Here is a 15,936-nt window from a genome sequence, read left to right on the forward strand (position 1 = left end):
TCAGGATGCAGACTTGGAGGACGTTTACCCTCAGGACCAATAAGAGGGACGGTGGGCGGGGCTAATGGTGCCGGTTCGCTCTCGGGATTTAAACCTCCGCGGCCGGCGGTTAACGGCAGGCTCGGCGCGTGGGGGGAAGTGCGCCTGCGCCAGCTACGCGAACGCTAACAGAATCTGCGGTGCTCTGCCGGCGACTGGCAGGACGCGGTGTAGAGAGAGTGGACTTCGGCGACGCGGGTAAGCCAGGCGAAGGCCGGAAGCGGCGGGACGCGGGGACCTGGTGACTGCCGGCCCACTGCCACGGGAGCTCTCGCTCCTTTTCCCACCGTCGGGATGGTGCAGAGTGGCAGCTTCCCTCCCTGGTTTCCAGGTCCTGCCTGGCGAGCAGTCCCGAACCTCTGCGTTCCTGAGGAAGGCGGCCCGGGCAGCGTGAGCTACAGGCGCTGTGCGCGGCGGGCCGCGGCCCCTGGAGGTAGCGGTGTGCGCTGGCCGCCGCCGCCGTCTTTGTCCTGGTGGTCTCCCTTAGCTTCTGGGCCGCGCCCCTGGGACCAGGCGGAGGCCGGCCACGGCCCCGGGACTGGAGCGGAGTCCCGAAGGCCGCTGGCGATCCGGGTCCTAGCCACGCCCGCGGCCAGGCGGGGCGACTGCGAGCTTTGCCATTGAAAGGCGGAGCGTGTCTTATCGCCCTCTAGCTGCAGCTTTTGTGAATTGCCGCATGGAACCGTCCAAGGTGTTTGCCCACCCCGAAATGGAAGTAAATCTTTTCTAAACAGCCTACAATCTCACTAAGCATGCAAAGGAAAACATTAAGATATCTTTTTAGATTGGTAAGATTTGTCAGTACCCAATGCTGGTGAGAAAGTGGAGAAATAAAAGCAAGCACTTTTATGCCCTGTGTGTTGGGAATAATCCGTTTTTTCTAGAGGGCAGTTTGGCATTATAAATCAGAAATCAGGCCGGCCGCGGTGGCTCACGCCTGTTATCCCAGCACTTTGGGAGGCCGAGGCGGGCGGATCACTTGAGATTGGGAGTTTGAAACCAGCTGGCAAACATGGTGAAACCACGTCTCTACTAAAAATAGAAAAAAAAATTGGACGGGCGTGGTGGCGGGTGCTTGTGCTCTCAGCTACTTGGGAGGCTGAGGCAGGAGAATCGCTTGAACCTGCGAGACGGAGGTTGCAAGTGAGCTGAGATCACTGCCTGGGCGACAGAGACTCGACTCAAACAATAATAATGCCAAACTGCCTTCTGGAAAAACGGATTATCCCCAACACACAGGGCAGAATAAGGACGCTTGTTTTTATTTCTTCACACACTCGCCAGCACTGGGTATTGAAAAATCTTACCAATCTGAAATGGTGTCTTAATGCTTTTATACACATTATTGAGATTGAACATGTTTTCTGTTTATTAATTTTTGTTGTTGTTTACAAACAGACTTTGACTTTGTGCCCAGGCTGGAGTGCAGTGGCCAGATCATAGCTCATTGCAGCCTCAAACTCCAGGGTTCAAGCGGTCCTCCTGCTTCAGCCCCCATAGTACTGAGACTACAGGCTTACGCCACCACGCCTAACCTTTTTTTCTTTTTCTTTGAGAGATGGGGGTCTTGCTGTGTTGCACAGGTTGGTCTTTAACTACTTCCCAGCCCCAAGCGATCCTCCCACCTCAGCCTCCAAAGTGCTGGAATTACAGGCATGAACCACTGCGCCCAGCCTGTTTATTAGTTATTATTTCTTTGGTAAAGCATCTGTTTTTTCTCCCTTATCTTACTGATATGTGTACCCTTTAATAGCTTTCTAAGAGGAATTCAAATTACTGATATTTAAACCTGTTACAAGTATTTCTCCCAGTTTGTTGTCTCTTTTGCCTTCATTATGGTATTGTTTGCCTTTGTGGTAGGATGTTTTGTTTTAATACTATGATTCCTTAAGCTGCTTGCTTACCTCCCCAGAGGTAGAGAAATTTGTTATAACTGCAATAGCCTCCCTGTAACAGTCTACTGACCCAGTCCCTTTATCTCAATTTAAAGTCTTCGCCCCTTCTACCCTTGAAATCCTTTTGATTGTAACTAGCTAAACCTAGGATGCTGAGTCACTGAGATTTTTGGAGAGAAGATATCATTAGGTATTTTGGTCAATGTTGTCTGTGTTTACAAAATACAAGTTGCTCTAGCTTTTATGTGAAAGTTTCCCTGTAAAGAGAAAGGATTGTTCTATCTTTTATATTACAAAGAGAAGGAACTGACAGTTACCTATGGACCTTATTAAAGTTTGTATTTTATTTGTTTGCAAACACCATCTTCATATGTTCAAGGAAAAACAATAGGAGTGTGACACAGTTGAAATGCAGAGGAAATAACACATTAATCACTGTATAGTAGGACACATGCCATTAAAACAAAAAAAAAAACTAGCTCTTGGCTTTACTGCCAAAAGTCTTCCTGGCCCAAACAGAGTCTCACAAATGGTTATTTATGTATAGATATATAAAAAGTGTCATTTAAATTTCACAACCTATTGAAATAATTCCTTTATTCTAACATTTATTTAGTCCCTACCATGGGTCAGAGACTTTGGAATTTGTACAAATGCTGCCTAAGAGAACAAGTAATTTTGCAAAGTTGCATTTGGGGGCTTCCCATTTGTTCCACCTGTGATGACTGTCTTGACTTTTTCTATGGCAACTACCAAAAATGTAGTCACTAAATTCTTACTCTTCTAGATCGGATAGTATAATCTAGCCAAACTTGAAAGGATTTTACTTAAGATCTAAGACCCTGATCTTCTGATTCCTTTGCTTCTACACAGTATCCTAACAATGACTTTTGGTTAGTGCATTTTGTTCCATGTATCACTGCTTCAGAGTTAATTTTTTTAAGCTCTATTCTTCTTTTCTAGGTTTTTTTTTAATTGAATGTAAATGCCAATCAAGATACATTGAAATAAGGTAAGAAATTCAGAAAAAAACAACTTTGGTTTGCACTTACATGTTTTATTCCACCATGATCATTGATTACATGAAAAAGAGGATCTTTAAATCAAAATCAAAGGCCAAAGTAATTATATTTTAAGAATACTCAGGGCATAATGAAGTGTTGATAGACTAGGACCCAAAAAGCAGTGATAATGATTCAAATCCAGAAGACTTGGATGATACAATGGGCAATTTTGAATAAATCTTAAGTAATTTTGTACCACTATTTCCCCATCTCTAAAATGGGGATATTTTCTGGTTCCCTCTCTGCTAGGATATAACAGCTATTATAATGTACTTTTCAGTACTACAGGGTCACGTCACCTTTTGTATGCTATTTTACTTCCTAAATCTGGAACTTTCAGTGAAGTCTTATTTCTGTGGTCCACCCCCTGCTGGGCTTCTGTAGAAATTATGGAGTATTAGTTTATGATTTATATATTAGTATTGTTTTTTTGTTTTTTTGTTTTTGAGACGGAGTCTCGCTCTGTCAATTTATATATTAGTATTGTTTTTAATTGTCCCATGTGTTATTTGCACTAGCAGCTGGAGGATAGAAAACATATTTGTATACCTGGAGTCTTGAGCATGGGTAGGAAATAACTAATTATTGGTTGGTAAGTAAAACTTTGGATCTCATAAACATGGTAGAAGTGTAAATTAGGGAATCAGGGTCTTAGATCTTAAGTAAAATCCTTTCAACGTTGACTAGATTGTACTATCCAATCTAGAAGAGTAAGAATTTAGTGACTACATAAGTCAAAACAGTCGTCGTAGGTAGAATAAACAAGAAGCCTTCAAATGTAAGTTTGTAAAATTACTCGTTCTCTGAGGTAGCATTTGTAAAAATTCCAAATGTGGATAACACACGCTGCAATTATGAAAATTATTATTGAGGAAGAAGGTCTGAGTTCAAATTTTGATGTTTATTATTTTTATGGCTGCAAAGCATAATGTATTTAAGACAACTTTGGGTTCTTTTGAATAAATACTGGTGTTCACAAGTAATATTTTGAGGGTCACTTATTAACTTTGCTTTGAGAACAAGCAAAGCCCCATCTCATTTTTCCTCTCAGTATGTGGTACTACCAGCCACTCATTTTGCTCACATCTGAAACTTAGGAGTTATCTAGAACGCCTCCCTAGTTTTGAACAGCATATTCACTGAGTTCTGTTGTTTCTACTTTCTTAATCTGAAATTCATCTACTTCTCTCCGTTCGCCTCACTAAAAGTCTCTTCTAGGCCATTTCATCATCCATTGCCTCCATTACTCCAACAACCACCTAATTTGTCACAATGCCTCCAATCTTGCCCTCTTCCCATCCACAGAACACTCAGAGCAATATTTTTGCCACACAATTCTGTTGGGCATGTAAATTCTTTCAGTGGCCCTGCAAAATCTGAGCTTTTTAAGGAATGCCTTTGCTCTACAAATGTGACCTTTGCTTACCTTTTTAAACTACGTTCTTGTCACTCTCAAGCCATATTAAAGAATTCACAGTTGCCTGAATGCATATCCTGTCATCTCTAACCCTTTATACAAACTGTATCTTCTGCCTTCTGACACACTTAAAGTGGTTTTCCTCACTTTAACTGGCTCCCACTTGTTCTGTAAGATTTAGCTTTAATATCTCCTCTATAAGAACTTGCGTATAGTCACTAGCCCAAGGCTTGGAAAACACCATGGCCCATGAACTATGAGTGCTTTTTACATTTGTAAAGGATTGTAAAAATACGTATGCAATGGACGTCATTTGTGTTTCACAAAGCCTAAAACATTTACTCTTTAATCCTTCACAGAAACATTTACCAACCTTTGCACTAGATTTATATGCTTTGTAAGATAAGGTACTGTGCTTTATTCATTTAGTTAACTTCCAGGTAGGTGCCTGGCATTAAACCAATTTATCCAGTCTTTAATTAAATGAATTTAATATTCTTAAATTCTGTCTTAGAAAATAAGACACTCAGGTGAAGCAGTTTATGAAAATTCAGATGAGTAGTGAATAACTTATCTGCTTTGGGGGAGAAAAACACAACAAATTAGATACTTGCAGGATTACGCTTTAATTAATTTGAATACAAGGCACAGGTTTCCAGGTGTACGTAAATATGTCTCCATTTTACGACTGCTTTTTGCTTCTTTAGTCTCTTAATCCTTTTGGACCGGGATAAGAGAGTATTTGAAATTTCTTATTAAAGCAATAACTTCCTTAATAGGGCTTTAGTCTTTTTGCTTTTTTTTTTTTTTTTAAGAGCTGATCATCTGAATTCCTAGTACTTGCAAGTACATTTTTTTTTTCCTTTCTGTCCACCTACCGTTAGGTGGTTCCTAGATCCTGGCAAATTGTCTATGGTTAAATGATGCTTTTAATTTCTGTGTCAACACAGACCCTCTTTGTTGGTGTCTCCAAATTAGTATTCTCTTCCTCTATTATGTCATTACAGTCCCTTTTGGCTTTTGTTTCTTCCTCATGGAATAAATGTGGGTGCTCAATTCGTCCCCTACGTACAAAATGCTGAATCCGGGATTCCAATCCTTGGCATTTAGGACGGTCCATGAGGGGCTTATATGTGCGCATCTTCACTCCTTCTACAAAGGCACTGGTCTGCTTTATGACAGAGGGCTTAACATTTCCCCATTCTGTCATTCTATCCATCTTTGGTCCAATTCCACATGGTACTGCAACAGAGTCCAGTCCTTGTAGCATACTATACAACATGTGAGTTTTGACAGCATGATTAGCCCACAGTTGTTGTAGGTGGGTAATATTGAACTCCTGAGCCTCCTGGTCATAGATCCACTTGACATTTTCAAACTTACAGTCATATAAGACTAGAGGAAATTCTACAGCCATACTAGAGAAAAAGAGAAAAGAAAAAGTTTGAGAATACATAGCAGCCATCTAACAGTTCTTTAAAATCTAAGGGTTAGTTGCATTAAGGGAGCCGGGTAGGAGGTCACCGTTGATGTTAATATTGACTAATAGCTGAGAAAATATCTCACCATCCCTAACCTTGAACACCTTTATTACAATAATGAAAAATGCAACAAATCAGACCAACCTGATCTATGTTAGGTAAATGTCAGTGCTAACAAGACATGGCTCCATCATACTGCTATAAAATTAAAAACAGCTGGTATTTTTTCCAAATTTGTTAATAGCATTGCAATTTTGTATAGTATGGGTAAAATTATTGGTATCTATCTCAGCCTGTTCTCAAAATAAAAATCTTCACTATTCTTTCTTTCCTACCGTTTCAGAAATATGAAATTAGGAAAAATTCAGAAGTAGAGTAGGATGACTACTCAGTAATATAAAACAAGCAAGATTTAATATGAATAGTTTGTTCATTTTAATTTTACCACATCCTAACAATAATACCTCAACATAAATTCAGAAACAACAAAGATGTAGAAATTAATGTCCTTTTACTTAAGGAGCCTGGTCAAAACACCTGTCTCTTTACTCATGGGATAGAACAATGAGAGGAAATTAGAATATACTGCTCTCTCTTACGTGTTCGTAACATTCTACAATTCCGATTAAAGCTTCATGAAGGCAGAATCAGTGACCATTATTTAGATAGTTACGGGGGAGAGGAGGATATGCTATTTTTTTCTTTTTTGTTTTTGTTTTTGTTTTTGAGACAGTCTCCCTCTGTCACCCAGGCTGGAATGCAGTGGTCCAATCTCAGCTCAGTGCAACCTCCGCCTCCTGGCTTCAAGTTATTCTTTGCCTCAGCCTCCTGAGTAGCTGGGACTACAGCCATGCGCCATTTGTTTTTTGTTTTTAACTCACCTATATTGAGGCTTCTGGGGATTTTTCTCTATATTCAGCAGCTCATCAATAATCTCTGGCTTCTCCATTCCTTGGCCAATCAGAAAGAGGATAGCCATCATACATCGGACTTGATGATAAAGGAATGCCTGGCCAGTCACTTCAAACTGACATAACTGGAAAGGTTCTTGCCATCTCCCCTCACCTGGGCTCTGGCCTACTAGCCGTACTTGAGCAGACAGAATAGTCCTCTGAAAATTAATCACACCATTGGCTACATCCATTTTACACAAGTTCCTGAAATCATGGGTGCCAACATACTTCTGAGCTGCATAATCCATGGCTACAATATCTAAATCAGCACGAGGAAAAAAGTAGCGGTAAGTCCGCTCAAGACAGCTGAACCTAGCACTGAAGCTTGGTTCTACAGGGGCCCAGGCCAATATACGGATGTCTGGAGGGAGTACCCGATTGAGAATGTGGGTATAACGGATCTCTTCAGCAGTAGCATTTGCTTCCTCTTTTACATTAAAGTCCTCAGAATCCCTGCCCCTTGGAAATTGAGAGCGAAGGTCAAGTGAAATCACCTGTGGAGTCAGACAAAGATACTGGATTTTAGAGACACAAATAATCTCAGTACCCAGTGTGTATGCCTAGAATATCCTAGTATTGCTTGCTTTGAGAAACAGCGTATTGGCCCTTACCTGTCCAAAGGCACTAACTCCTTTGTCTGTTCTCCCACATCGGTGATAATTGGATGTCTGTCTGCTTTCTACCAGTCGAGTCTTACTTAGAGCCTCAAACAGTTTCTCTTCAATGGTATTATTTGTGTTTTCCTGACTAGCAAAGCCCTGGTATCCCCAGCCCATATAGGCTATTCTTAGGGCTACATGTCTTCGGCCATGAGCACTGAAATCAAATGCACGCTTAGTTTTTCCAGCTCCTGATGAATTTTTTCTAATGTTTGAGTCCTCCTTATTTTTGGCCTGTTCCGTTCTAAGTCTTTGCACCTCTTGCTCCAGTTCTTGTACTCTTTTTAGGAGTTTTTCAGTCTGGTTTCTGTCTGTGTCATCAGCCATGATACAACGGCCCCAGGAATAAAGGAATCATACAGGTCCGCCCTGTCTGAAAAGAGAGCAAAGGGATACAACAGTTTCAGTGCCAGTTCCTTTGATGATATTCCAATGGTATATAAAATTTAACGCCCAAAGAATATACTTTTGCTTTTCCAGGGATACAAGCCTTAGCTTTATTGTGGGTTGATCATCCATAGATGCTCTTTTCCATCCCTTCTGGCCAGTTCACAGACGTAAAGAACTATTATTCAGCTGTCATTATTAAGGTTTCATTAAAGCAGTCAAAATTTAGGGAGAATGTCTATAGATTTCATTTCTCTATCTTCACTGAATTGATTGAGGACTGATGTTACAAATAGTTTTTCTCTAAAACATTTCCATTTGATTTCTCATTGTATTCAATTCTCTAGTCATAAGATTTCTTTATGTGGGCTACTTATGTCTGCTCTGGGTTTCTACTGCTTTCCATTATTTCAAATAAATGACTTATATGTTCCATCATCTCATATTCGTTAGATGAATATTAGGTGGTGCAGTAGAAGCTAGCCTAACTGAAGAAGCTTACTGATGGTTGTATTTCACATTGGAAGTAGAAGCTAGAGACAAGATTTTCTCACTTTAAGCCTTTTTGATGGGAGAAAAAAAGGTAATTAAGCACACTGACCCCTTTTTTTTTTTTTTTTTTTTTTTTTTTTTTGAGACGGAGTCTCGCTCTGCCGCCCAGGCTGGAGTGCAGTGGCCGGATCTCAGCTCACTGCAAGCTCCGCCTCCCGGGTTCACGCCATTCTCCTGCCTCAGCCTCCCGAGTAGTTGGGACTACAGGCGCCCGCCACCGCGCCCGGCTAGTTTTTTGTATTTTTTAGTAGAGACGGGGTTTCACCGTGTTAGCCAGGATGGTCTCGATCTCCTGACCTCGTGATCCGCCCATCTCGGCCTCCCAAAGTGCTGGGATTACAGGCTTGAGCCACCGCACCCGGCGACCCCTTTTTAAAGCTGAATTAAATGCATATTAGATTTCCATACCTCTAATAGTTTAAAAAGTCAGTCTGATGTAATGTAGATGTCAGTGTGGAAATTCCTGTTATATTTCAATAATCTGAGGACAACTATACTACATCCTTAAAATTGGGATGGTCCTAGACAATCTGTGACTGATGGTTACTTTAGTTAGAGAAGACCATCTCCACATCTGTTCTAAGGCTATGTTATCTAAGTGTAGGTAGTTTAGTTTTTTACTCTGAGTTTCTGTATCTATAACATTAAAAGTTTAAACTGTAAAAAATGAAACTGAAAGTACTAGAAGAAAACATGGAATAACGTTTTTCTTAAATTCTGGAGTAGGAAAGGCATTTCTAAGCAAAACAGTCTAGAAACCCAGAAACTGTAGAAAAACAAAAGATGTGACCTAAAAGTAAAAATTTCTCCCAGCAAAAAATAAAGTCAAAAGGCAAACAACAAATTGAGAAGAAAAAAAATAAGTGATGGTGAAGTGCTATCTTCCTTAATATGTATTTCATGAATATATAAATCAGTTTTAATGAAAAAGAAAAAAATCCAGCAACTTGAGAGTCAGACGGACAAAGACCAAGCATTTCAAACAAAAAGAAAAAAGCTTATAAAAATATTTGTTAAAAAAATTTCTAAATGCTCAATTTTACTCAGCTGAAGTAAATGCAAAAGGATATGAACTATTTTTCAAGGAAGTGACTGCAAAGACAAAATTTGATAGTATACCACTTTGGAGAGGGAATAGAGAAACAAGCTCTGTTAATATATGGTCAGTACAGCTTCTTTGGAGGTAAACATTTTGGCAACAGCTCTTAAAATTGAATATACACATACCTTTTGGCCCACATCTCCCATGTCTAGAAATTTAACCCATTCATATGCTTGCACAAATAGATAAAAACTTGCAAGATATTCGTTTTAGCATCAGTAAATCTATAAACCTAAATTACAACAGTAAGGGAATGGCTGAATAAATGTATGGTATATTCATACATTGGAATTCCGCGCAACATAAAATGAAGAAGGTCGGCCTGTTCTGATATAGCTGGATAACCAAGATTATCTTTAAGGTTCAGAAGAGTTGTGTAGTGCTCTCCTTTATGGTATAAAAAAATAAATGTACATGTGAATATGGAAAATTTCTGGATAATCATAAGAAATTGCCTTTGAGAGTAAAAATTGGTGGGGGAGGGAACGTCCTTGCTTAAAATTATCATGTGCATGTATTAGTTTTTCGGTTTAAAAAGAAAAACAGTGGGGACACAGGAAATAGTGGACAGTAGATACCTATCTCAGATCCAGTCAGGAAACTAGCATTGGGTATGTGGCTGATTGATGTGGGTAGTATTTATTTATTTCAGACACTAGAATAAACAGATTTAGCTGGCAACTGAAGATGCGTTAAAATTACTAAGACAGCTGGGCGCGGTGGCTCACGCATGTACTCCCAGCACTTTGGGAAGCCGAGGCGGGTGGGGTGCCTGAGGTCAGGCATTTTGAGACCAGCCTGGCTAACATGGTAAAACCCTGTCTCTACTAAAAATTCAAAAATTGGCTGGGCATGGTGGCCCACGCATGTAGTAGTCCCACTTACGCCGGAGTCTTAGGCAGGAAAATCGCTTGAACCCGGGAGTGGAGGTTGCAGTGAGCCGAGATCGTGCCACTGTGCTCCAGCTTAGGCGGCAGCAAGTCTTCATCTCAAAAAAAAAAATTACTAAAGCATAGAAATTATATGTATGCATATATATATACACATTGTGTGTGTGAGAACACAACACTGCTTTTGTGATTTTTTTTTTTTAGATCACTCTTTTATGGTTAAAAGCGGGGACTCAGTCTGAAGCCAAACTGCTTGAGTTAGAATTTCAGCTCCACTACTTACTAGCTGAGTAACCTTGGGCAAGTTATTTAACTTCTCTGTGCCTCATGTTATTCATCTGTGAAAAGCAGATAATCCCACAGCTGAAAATTACATGAATTAATAAATGTAAAGCACATAGGACAATGGCAGGCACATAAAATACTCCCTAAGTACCTGTTACACAGTGTACATTAAGCAGTATGCCCCATATCATGTAGTTTCAAGCTTTTCTTATGCCAGAACTATACTGTCCTGTTTTAGGACCTGAAGATGGCAAAACAGTAGAAAGCAGGAGTAAGAGTGGAAATGAAAGCAGGTAATAGATTGCCTAGAACTGAGTTAAGGCCCCTCTAAACTGTTCTGATACTACCCTGTATTGAATTTATGATTGCCTTAGCCATTCTTTCTCCACTTGACTGCTATAAAATAGAAGGGAATGAGCAATTTATGAGCTGGGAATTTATTATCAGAAAACTGACCAATGTTATCTCTTGCAGAAGGTCCTACAGTGTAGGGGAAGCAATGGAAGAACTTCTACCTGATAGACAAGTATGGGCTAATATGGATCCAGAAGAACGAATGTTGGCAGCTGCTACAGCTTTTACCCACATCTGTGCAGGGCAGGGTGAAGGAGATGTTAGGAGAGAAGCCCAATCTATCCAATATGATCCCTACAGTAAAGCTTCAATAGCCCCAGGAAAGCGACCTACTCTTCCTGTGCAACTACAGTACCCACATGTAGAAAGTAATGTCACTTCAGAAACAGTCTCTGAGGCCTCCCAAAGACTCCGAAAGCCAGTGATGAAGAGAAAGGTGCTGCGTAGAAAGCCAGATGGGGAAGTATTAGTAACAGATGAGTCGATTATCAGTGAATCAGAATCTGGTACAGAAAACGATCAGGGTCTCTGGGACTTAAGACAAAGGCTGATGAATGTGCAGTTCCAGGAAGACAAGGAATCTTCATTTGATATTTCACAAAAATTTAATCCACCACATGAATACCAAGGAATTTCTCAAGATCAGCTCATTTGCTCTCTACAAAGAGAAGGAATGGGCTCTCCAGCTTACGAACAAGACCTGATTGTTGCCAGCAGACCAAAGTCCTTTATTCTCCCAAAGCTGGACCAGTTAAGCCGAAACCGGGGCAAGACAGACCGGGTAGCCCGGTATTTTGAGTACAAACGGGACTGGGACTCAATACGTTTACCTGGTGAAGATCATAGGAAGGAATTACGCTGGGGTGTCCGAGAGCAGATGCTTTGTCGAGCAGAACCCCAATCCAAACCTCAGCACATATATGTCCCAAACAATTATCTAGTACCAACAGAGAAGAAAAGGTCTGCACTCCGTTGGGGTGTTCGTTGTGACCTTGCAAATGGTGTCATACCCAGGAAGCTTCCCTTCCCTCTTTCTCCTTCTTAAATCTTTTTAAACTTCTTTCACAGGATTGTTTGAGATAACCCAGCTCTTTATATCGTTCCTTTTAAATAGAAACAATTGTCTTGAAAAGCTCTTAGAAACATCTTACGGTAAGGACTTCACCTATCATTGGTCTTTCCTAGCTATATATCACATTGGTATCAGATACTTCCAAATTGCCACTCAAATCCAGCAGTTGCAAGATAAATCATCAGAAAGAACAACAGACCTGGTCTTTCTATTTTTTCAAATTAGTAAGGGCCCTTTGTGTCCTGTAACCTTTTTTACCTATCATTGTGAGTTGCTGTGCTTTAATGTGTGTTTTTTAAGTTGCTGGGCATTACACTTATCAATTAAAGTATTTTGGAAATTCATGAACTTGAACATTATTTAATGAAATACTTGCCTAAGATGATCTTGAACCTGGGCTATGATGAGAGCTCATAAGAAGGAACAAAAACCTGCCTTTTACACAGTCCTCAAGGATGGGAGAGGTTAACAACAGAGCCCTCATTACTAAAGGTATACAACAAATCCAAGTAGTTTTATTTAAATAATGCCCCAAAACAGTACCATATAACATACAGGATTCAAACTTGTTTTATTTCAGAATTACTTCAAAAATATTTTGCCTGCCAGCTGTTTTTCTGGAATACCATGCTTTTTATAATTTGCCCGAGATTTTTGTAGGAATTATGCATCACTTGGAAGACTATTCCTACTCCAGTAGAATTTCAAACTAGTAACATTTGGAATCAGATGCAAAATTAAATACCGGTATGAACCTACTTAGCCTATGCGGGTGCAGATCAAAATATGAATTCTGCTCACCTTAAATTGTACTTTATCTGTTCTTGATATTTCTAACCCAACGGGCACCATCTAAAATCTAAAAGTTGTCAGTTTTAACACCAGAGGCCAGAAGAATGATGGCACAGTTTGCTTGTTCACAGAGAAAAAGCTTTAACATAAAGGTGAATGACCTTGACCGTTACTATCTGCGAAAATCACTTTCCCTATAACATTTAAAGCCACATAATTCACATATTCACCCAGTTCTGTTTGTTAGGCATTTGTCAGGAAAAGAAGTAATCAACAACTCAGATGCATGTAGGATATACTCACCGCAAACAAGTAGAAACTGCAAACTGTCCACCAACAGTGGAATAGTAAATGTTTTTAAAGATATTAGAATATTCAATAGTCATTGGGAATCTTGGGGAAAGTAATATGGGAAGGTGCAAATTAAGTGAAATATAAACACAGGATGATCTCAGTACACACAGGGAAAGATCAAAACCTAACTCCTGAGTAGTGGGATTAAAGGTAATTTGTATTTACACCTCGGCTTTTTATGAGGTCAAAAATTACATGGTGATTTTAACATGCAAAACACTCCAATTATTTATTTGGATCTCAAAAGTCCAGTATTACCAAAGTCTCCAAAGTTAACTAGTTCATCTCCCCTGCTAATTAAAGGACTAGGCCAGAGAGTGAGTCTAGTTGGTTATAAGGCAGATTTGTGGCAAAAACAGGACTTGGTACACTACAGTGCTTTTTCCAGCACACCTTATCCTCCTTGAGGGTGAAGTGCAGTAGTTCCCAAGCAGATGTTTAAGGTAACACCTTGGCCAGGGCTGCCAAGTGACCACAAAGAGGGAATTCGTGTGTCCCCTAAGCACCAATTACAAACTAAAACAGCCATCACTAGATGTTCCATACATTGGGCCGGGCGCCGTGGCTCACGCCTGTCATCCCAAAATTTTGAGAAGCCAAGACGGAGGATCGCTCGAGACCAACCTGGGCAACAGAGCGAGACCGTCTCTACAAAAAATTAAAAACTAGCCTGCCAAGATGGCGCGCGCCTGTAGTCCCAGCTAGTCGGAGGCTGAGGTGGAAGGATCGCTTGAGCTCAGGAGGTCGAGGCTGCAGTGAGCAGTGATCACGGCACTGCACTCTGCCTGGGGGACAGTCTCAAAAAAAAAAAAAAAAAAGGTCTAATCTCAGGAACCAGTGGGTTAACACAAATAGCATTCCTCTTGATAAACTTTATATTAATCCAAAGTGAAGAAAAGGGGGAGTACTGTCCAAAGGATTAGCAGACACGCACTATGATCACTAGAAAGCAATCGTGCTCTGTGTGTAAGGCAATCCCCAAAATAATTTGAAAATTGCTGCCACAGCCTCCCACATAATCCTGGGTTCTCAACTTCTACTGTTTTATGAGCATCCAGTTCTAAGTGGGGCAGCAGAGCACTTCTGTACTTCACAGTACAAGGACCACTGAAGCTCCCGTCACAACGGAATTAAAGACGCCCCGACTGCGGCGAGTTTCCGCCGGGATCTCCAGAAAGTACCAGGCACAAAAGAAAAATACATGGTCTTAAGCGATGTCTCATTTCCAGACACCAATGCTTTCCTGAAAAGGCCAAAGTATGTGAAAGAGGGCAAAAAGAAGACAACAGACAACCGTTCAGCAGTGTGTCCATTTGTCCCTTCCCCTGTGGAACCCAGAAAGTAACCCACCCCAAAAATCCCACACTTACTTTCCGGTAGCCGGCCGCGCTGCGTTTCCCAGACAGGAAGCTGTCGCTGTGCGTCTTCTGCGCAGGCGCCCGAGCCCTCATGGGAAGTGTAGTCCACGTTTGTGGGAAATGTAGTTCTGAGAACCGAGCTTGCTGCTAGAATCTACCTCAAGTTTTCTAGTCCAACTACCGTTTCTCCACCAACAAGGGAGAATCTGGGCCTGTGGCAGGACAGCAATAAAAGGAGGAATTCTAGTGCTACGCTAAACTAATAGAAAAAAAGGTAATTTTTCAAATGTCTGCTATCCTTATACGAAAACTAAAACATTGAAGATGCTGGCTCGATTTTGTACCTAGTTAAATGAGAAGAAAGTTACCATTGAGAGACGAAAACATTTACTATTAGAATTAAAAGCTGAAATGAATATGATAATCTCAAAACAAACGACTAGGTGCCCTGAGAGTGGCCGCACAGAGCCGGGAGCGTTGCTTCAGCACCACGGAGAGATCATGACTGCAGTTTCGTGTGTTTTTGTATTTTCGCCCCCAATTCCAGAAATGCTGATCAAAATCTCAAAATTACAATTAGAAAACTGGGGGGCGGGGGGGAGGGTGGAATTTGGTTCTTTCTTCCAAATTGAGCAGTCATTAAATCATTAGTACCAGGGATCCAGGGATCTATCCCGTATTATGCAAACGCATGTAGGACGTAGAGATTATACCGAGAGGAAATGTTTTTAACAAGAGACCACATTTCAAATAAAAGGTTTAAAAAGCCTATGTGAAACATCACAGGTATCTAGGGCAAGAACAGCAGTTAGAGCTTGAACAGCTCTGCTTCCTTTCCGCAACTGTGCCCCCGAGGTCATTCGTCATATCAAATTCATCAGATATTGTCTCCACTTTTCTAAGCAATTCGCTAACCTTTCTGACATCTTGTGATGCGAAGGCGGAAATTTCCAGGAAAATGGGCACCGGGCGTAAAGCGCGGCGGGGGGTGCGGAGAGCTCCTGCCTGGAGGGCTGTGTGCGCGGCTGGCCGCCGGGCGGAAGCGGGAACGGAGGCTGCCCCCTCCGCCCCCGGGTCCCTGCCCTTTAGTCCTGCTCTCTGCCCTCCGCCGCGCTCTCTGCCCTCCGCCGCGCTCTCTGCCCTCCGCCGCGCTCTCTGCCCTCCGCCGCGCTCTCTGCCCTCCGCCGCGCTCTCTGCCCTCCGCCGCGCTCTCTGCCCTCCGCCCCACGCCCCACCCCGCCCTCCAGCGCCTGCGCGCCGCACCGCGGTGGTCGCGGGCGCG

General features: G+C 41.5%; 2 protein-coding genes across 5 annotated transcripts in view; one reads left to right on the forward strand and one right to left on the reverse strand.

The window, feature by feature from the left end:
- The window catches only part of HYLS1 (HYLS1 centriolar and ciliogenesis associated), a 208,526-nt gene extending 196,032 nt beyond the window's left edge, over positions 1-12,494 (forward strand). Inside the window, exons 1-3 of one of the 4 annotated variants that reach the window (XM_015116063.3) lie at positions 138-237; positions 2,898-2,946; positions 11,199-12,494. In XM_015116063.3, coding sequence (XP_014971549.1) covers positions 11,224-12,123 — 900 coding nt within the window. In that variant the 5' untranslated portion in view covers positions 138-237; positions 2,898-2,946; positions 11,199-11,223 and the 3' untranslated portion in view covers positions 12,124-12,494. Of the gene's footprint in view, positions 1-137; positions 238-2,897; positions 2,947-11,198 lie in introns of those variants that run through there. The other 3 variants (XM_077964599.1, XM_001112002.5, XM_077964598.1) reach the window with 3 other exon arrangements.
- Positions 5,025-15,868, reverse strand: PUS3 (pseudouridine synthase 3). Its single transcript, XM_028834141.2, has 4 exons — positions 14,667-15,868; positions 7,461-7,881; positions 6,778-7,343; positions 5,025-5,833 (listed from the first exon to the last, which is right to left on the reverse strand). The coding sequence occupies exons 2-4, from the start codon at positions 7,833-7,835 to the stop codon at positions 5,332-5,334; spliced, it is 1,443 nt and encodes a 480-aa protein (XP_028689974.1). The 5' UTR covers positions 7,836-7,881; positions 14,667-15,868; the 3' UTR covers positions 5,025-5,331.
- Positions 15,869-15,936: the final 68 nt, after the last annotated feature.

The sequence above is a fragment of the Macaca mulatta genome, chromosome 14 (assembly GCF_049350105.2).
Source record: "Macaca mulatta isolate MMU2019108-1 chromosome 14, T2T-MMU8v2.0, whole genome shotgun sequence".
In the NCBI taxonomy this organism is placed as follows: domain Eukaryota; kingdom Metazoa; phylum Chordata; class Mammalia; order Primates; family Cercopithecidae; genus Macaca; species Macaca mulatta.

Excerpts from the sequence above, each read along its gene's own strand:
- PUS3 (XM_028834141.2), bottom strand. The coding sequence starts at position 7,835 with ATGGCTGATGACACAGACAGAAACCAGACTGAAAAACTCCTAAAAAGA. Across the intron at positions 7,344-7,460 it reads GAGTTAGTGCCTTTGGACAG|GTGATTTCACTTGACCTTCG; the intron begins GTAAGGGCCAAT and ends CTGACTCCACAG. Across the intron at positions 5,834-6,777 it reads CCCCAGAAGCCTCAATATAG|TATGGCTGTAGAATTTCCTC; the intron begins GTGAGTTAAAAA and ends CTTTTTCTCTAG.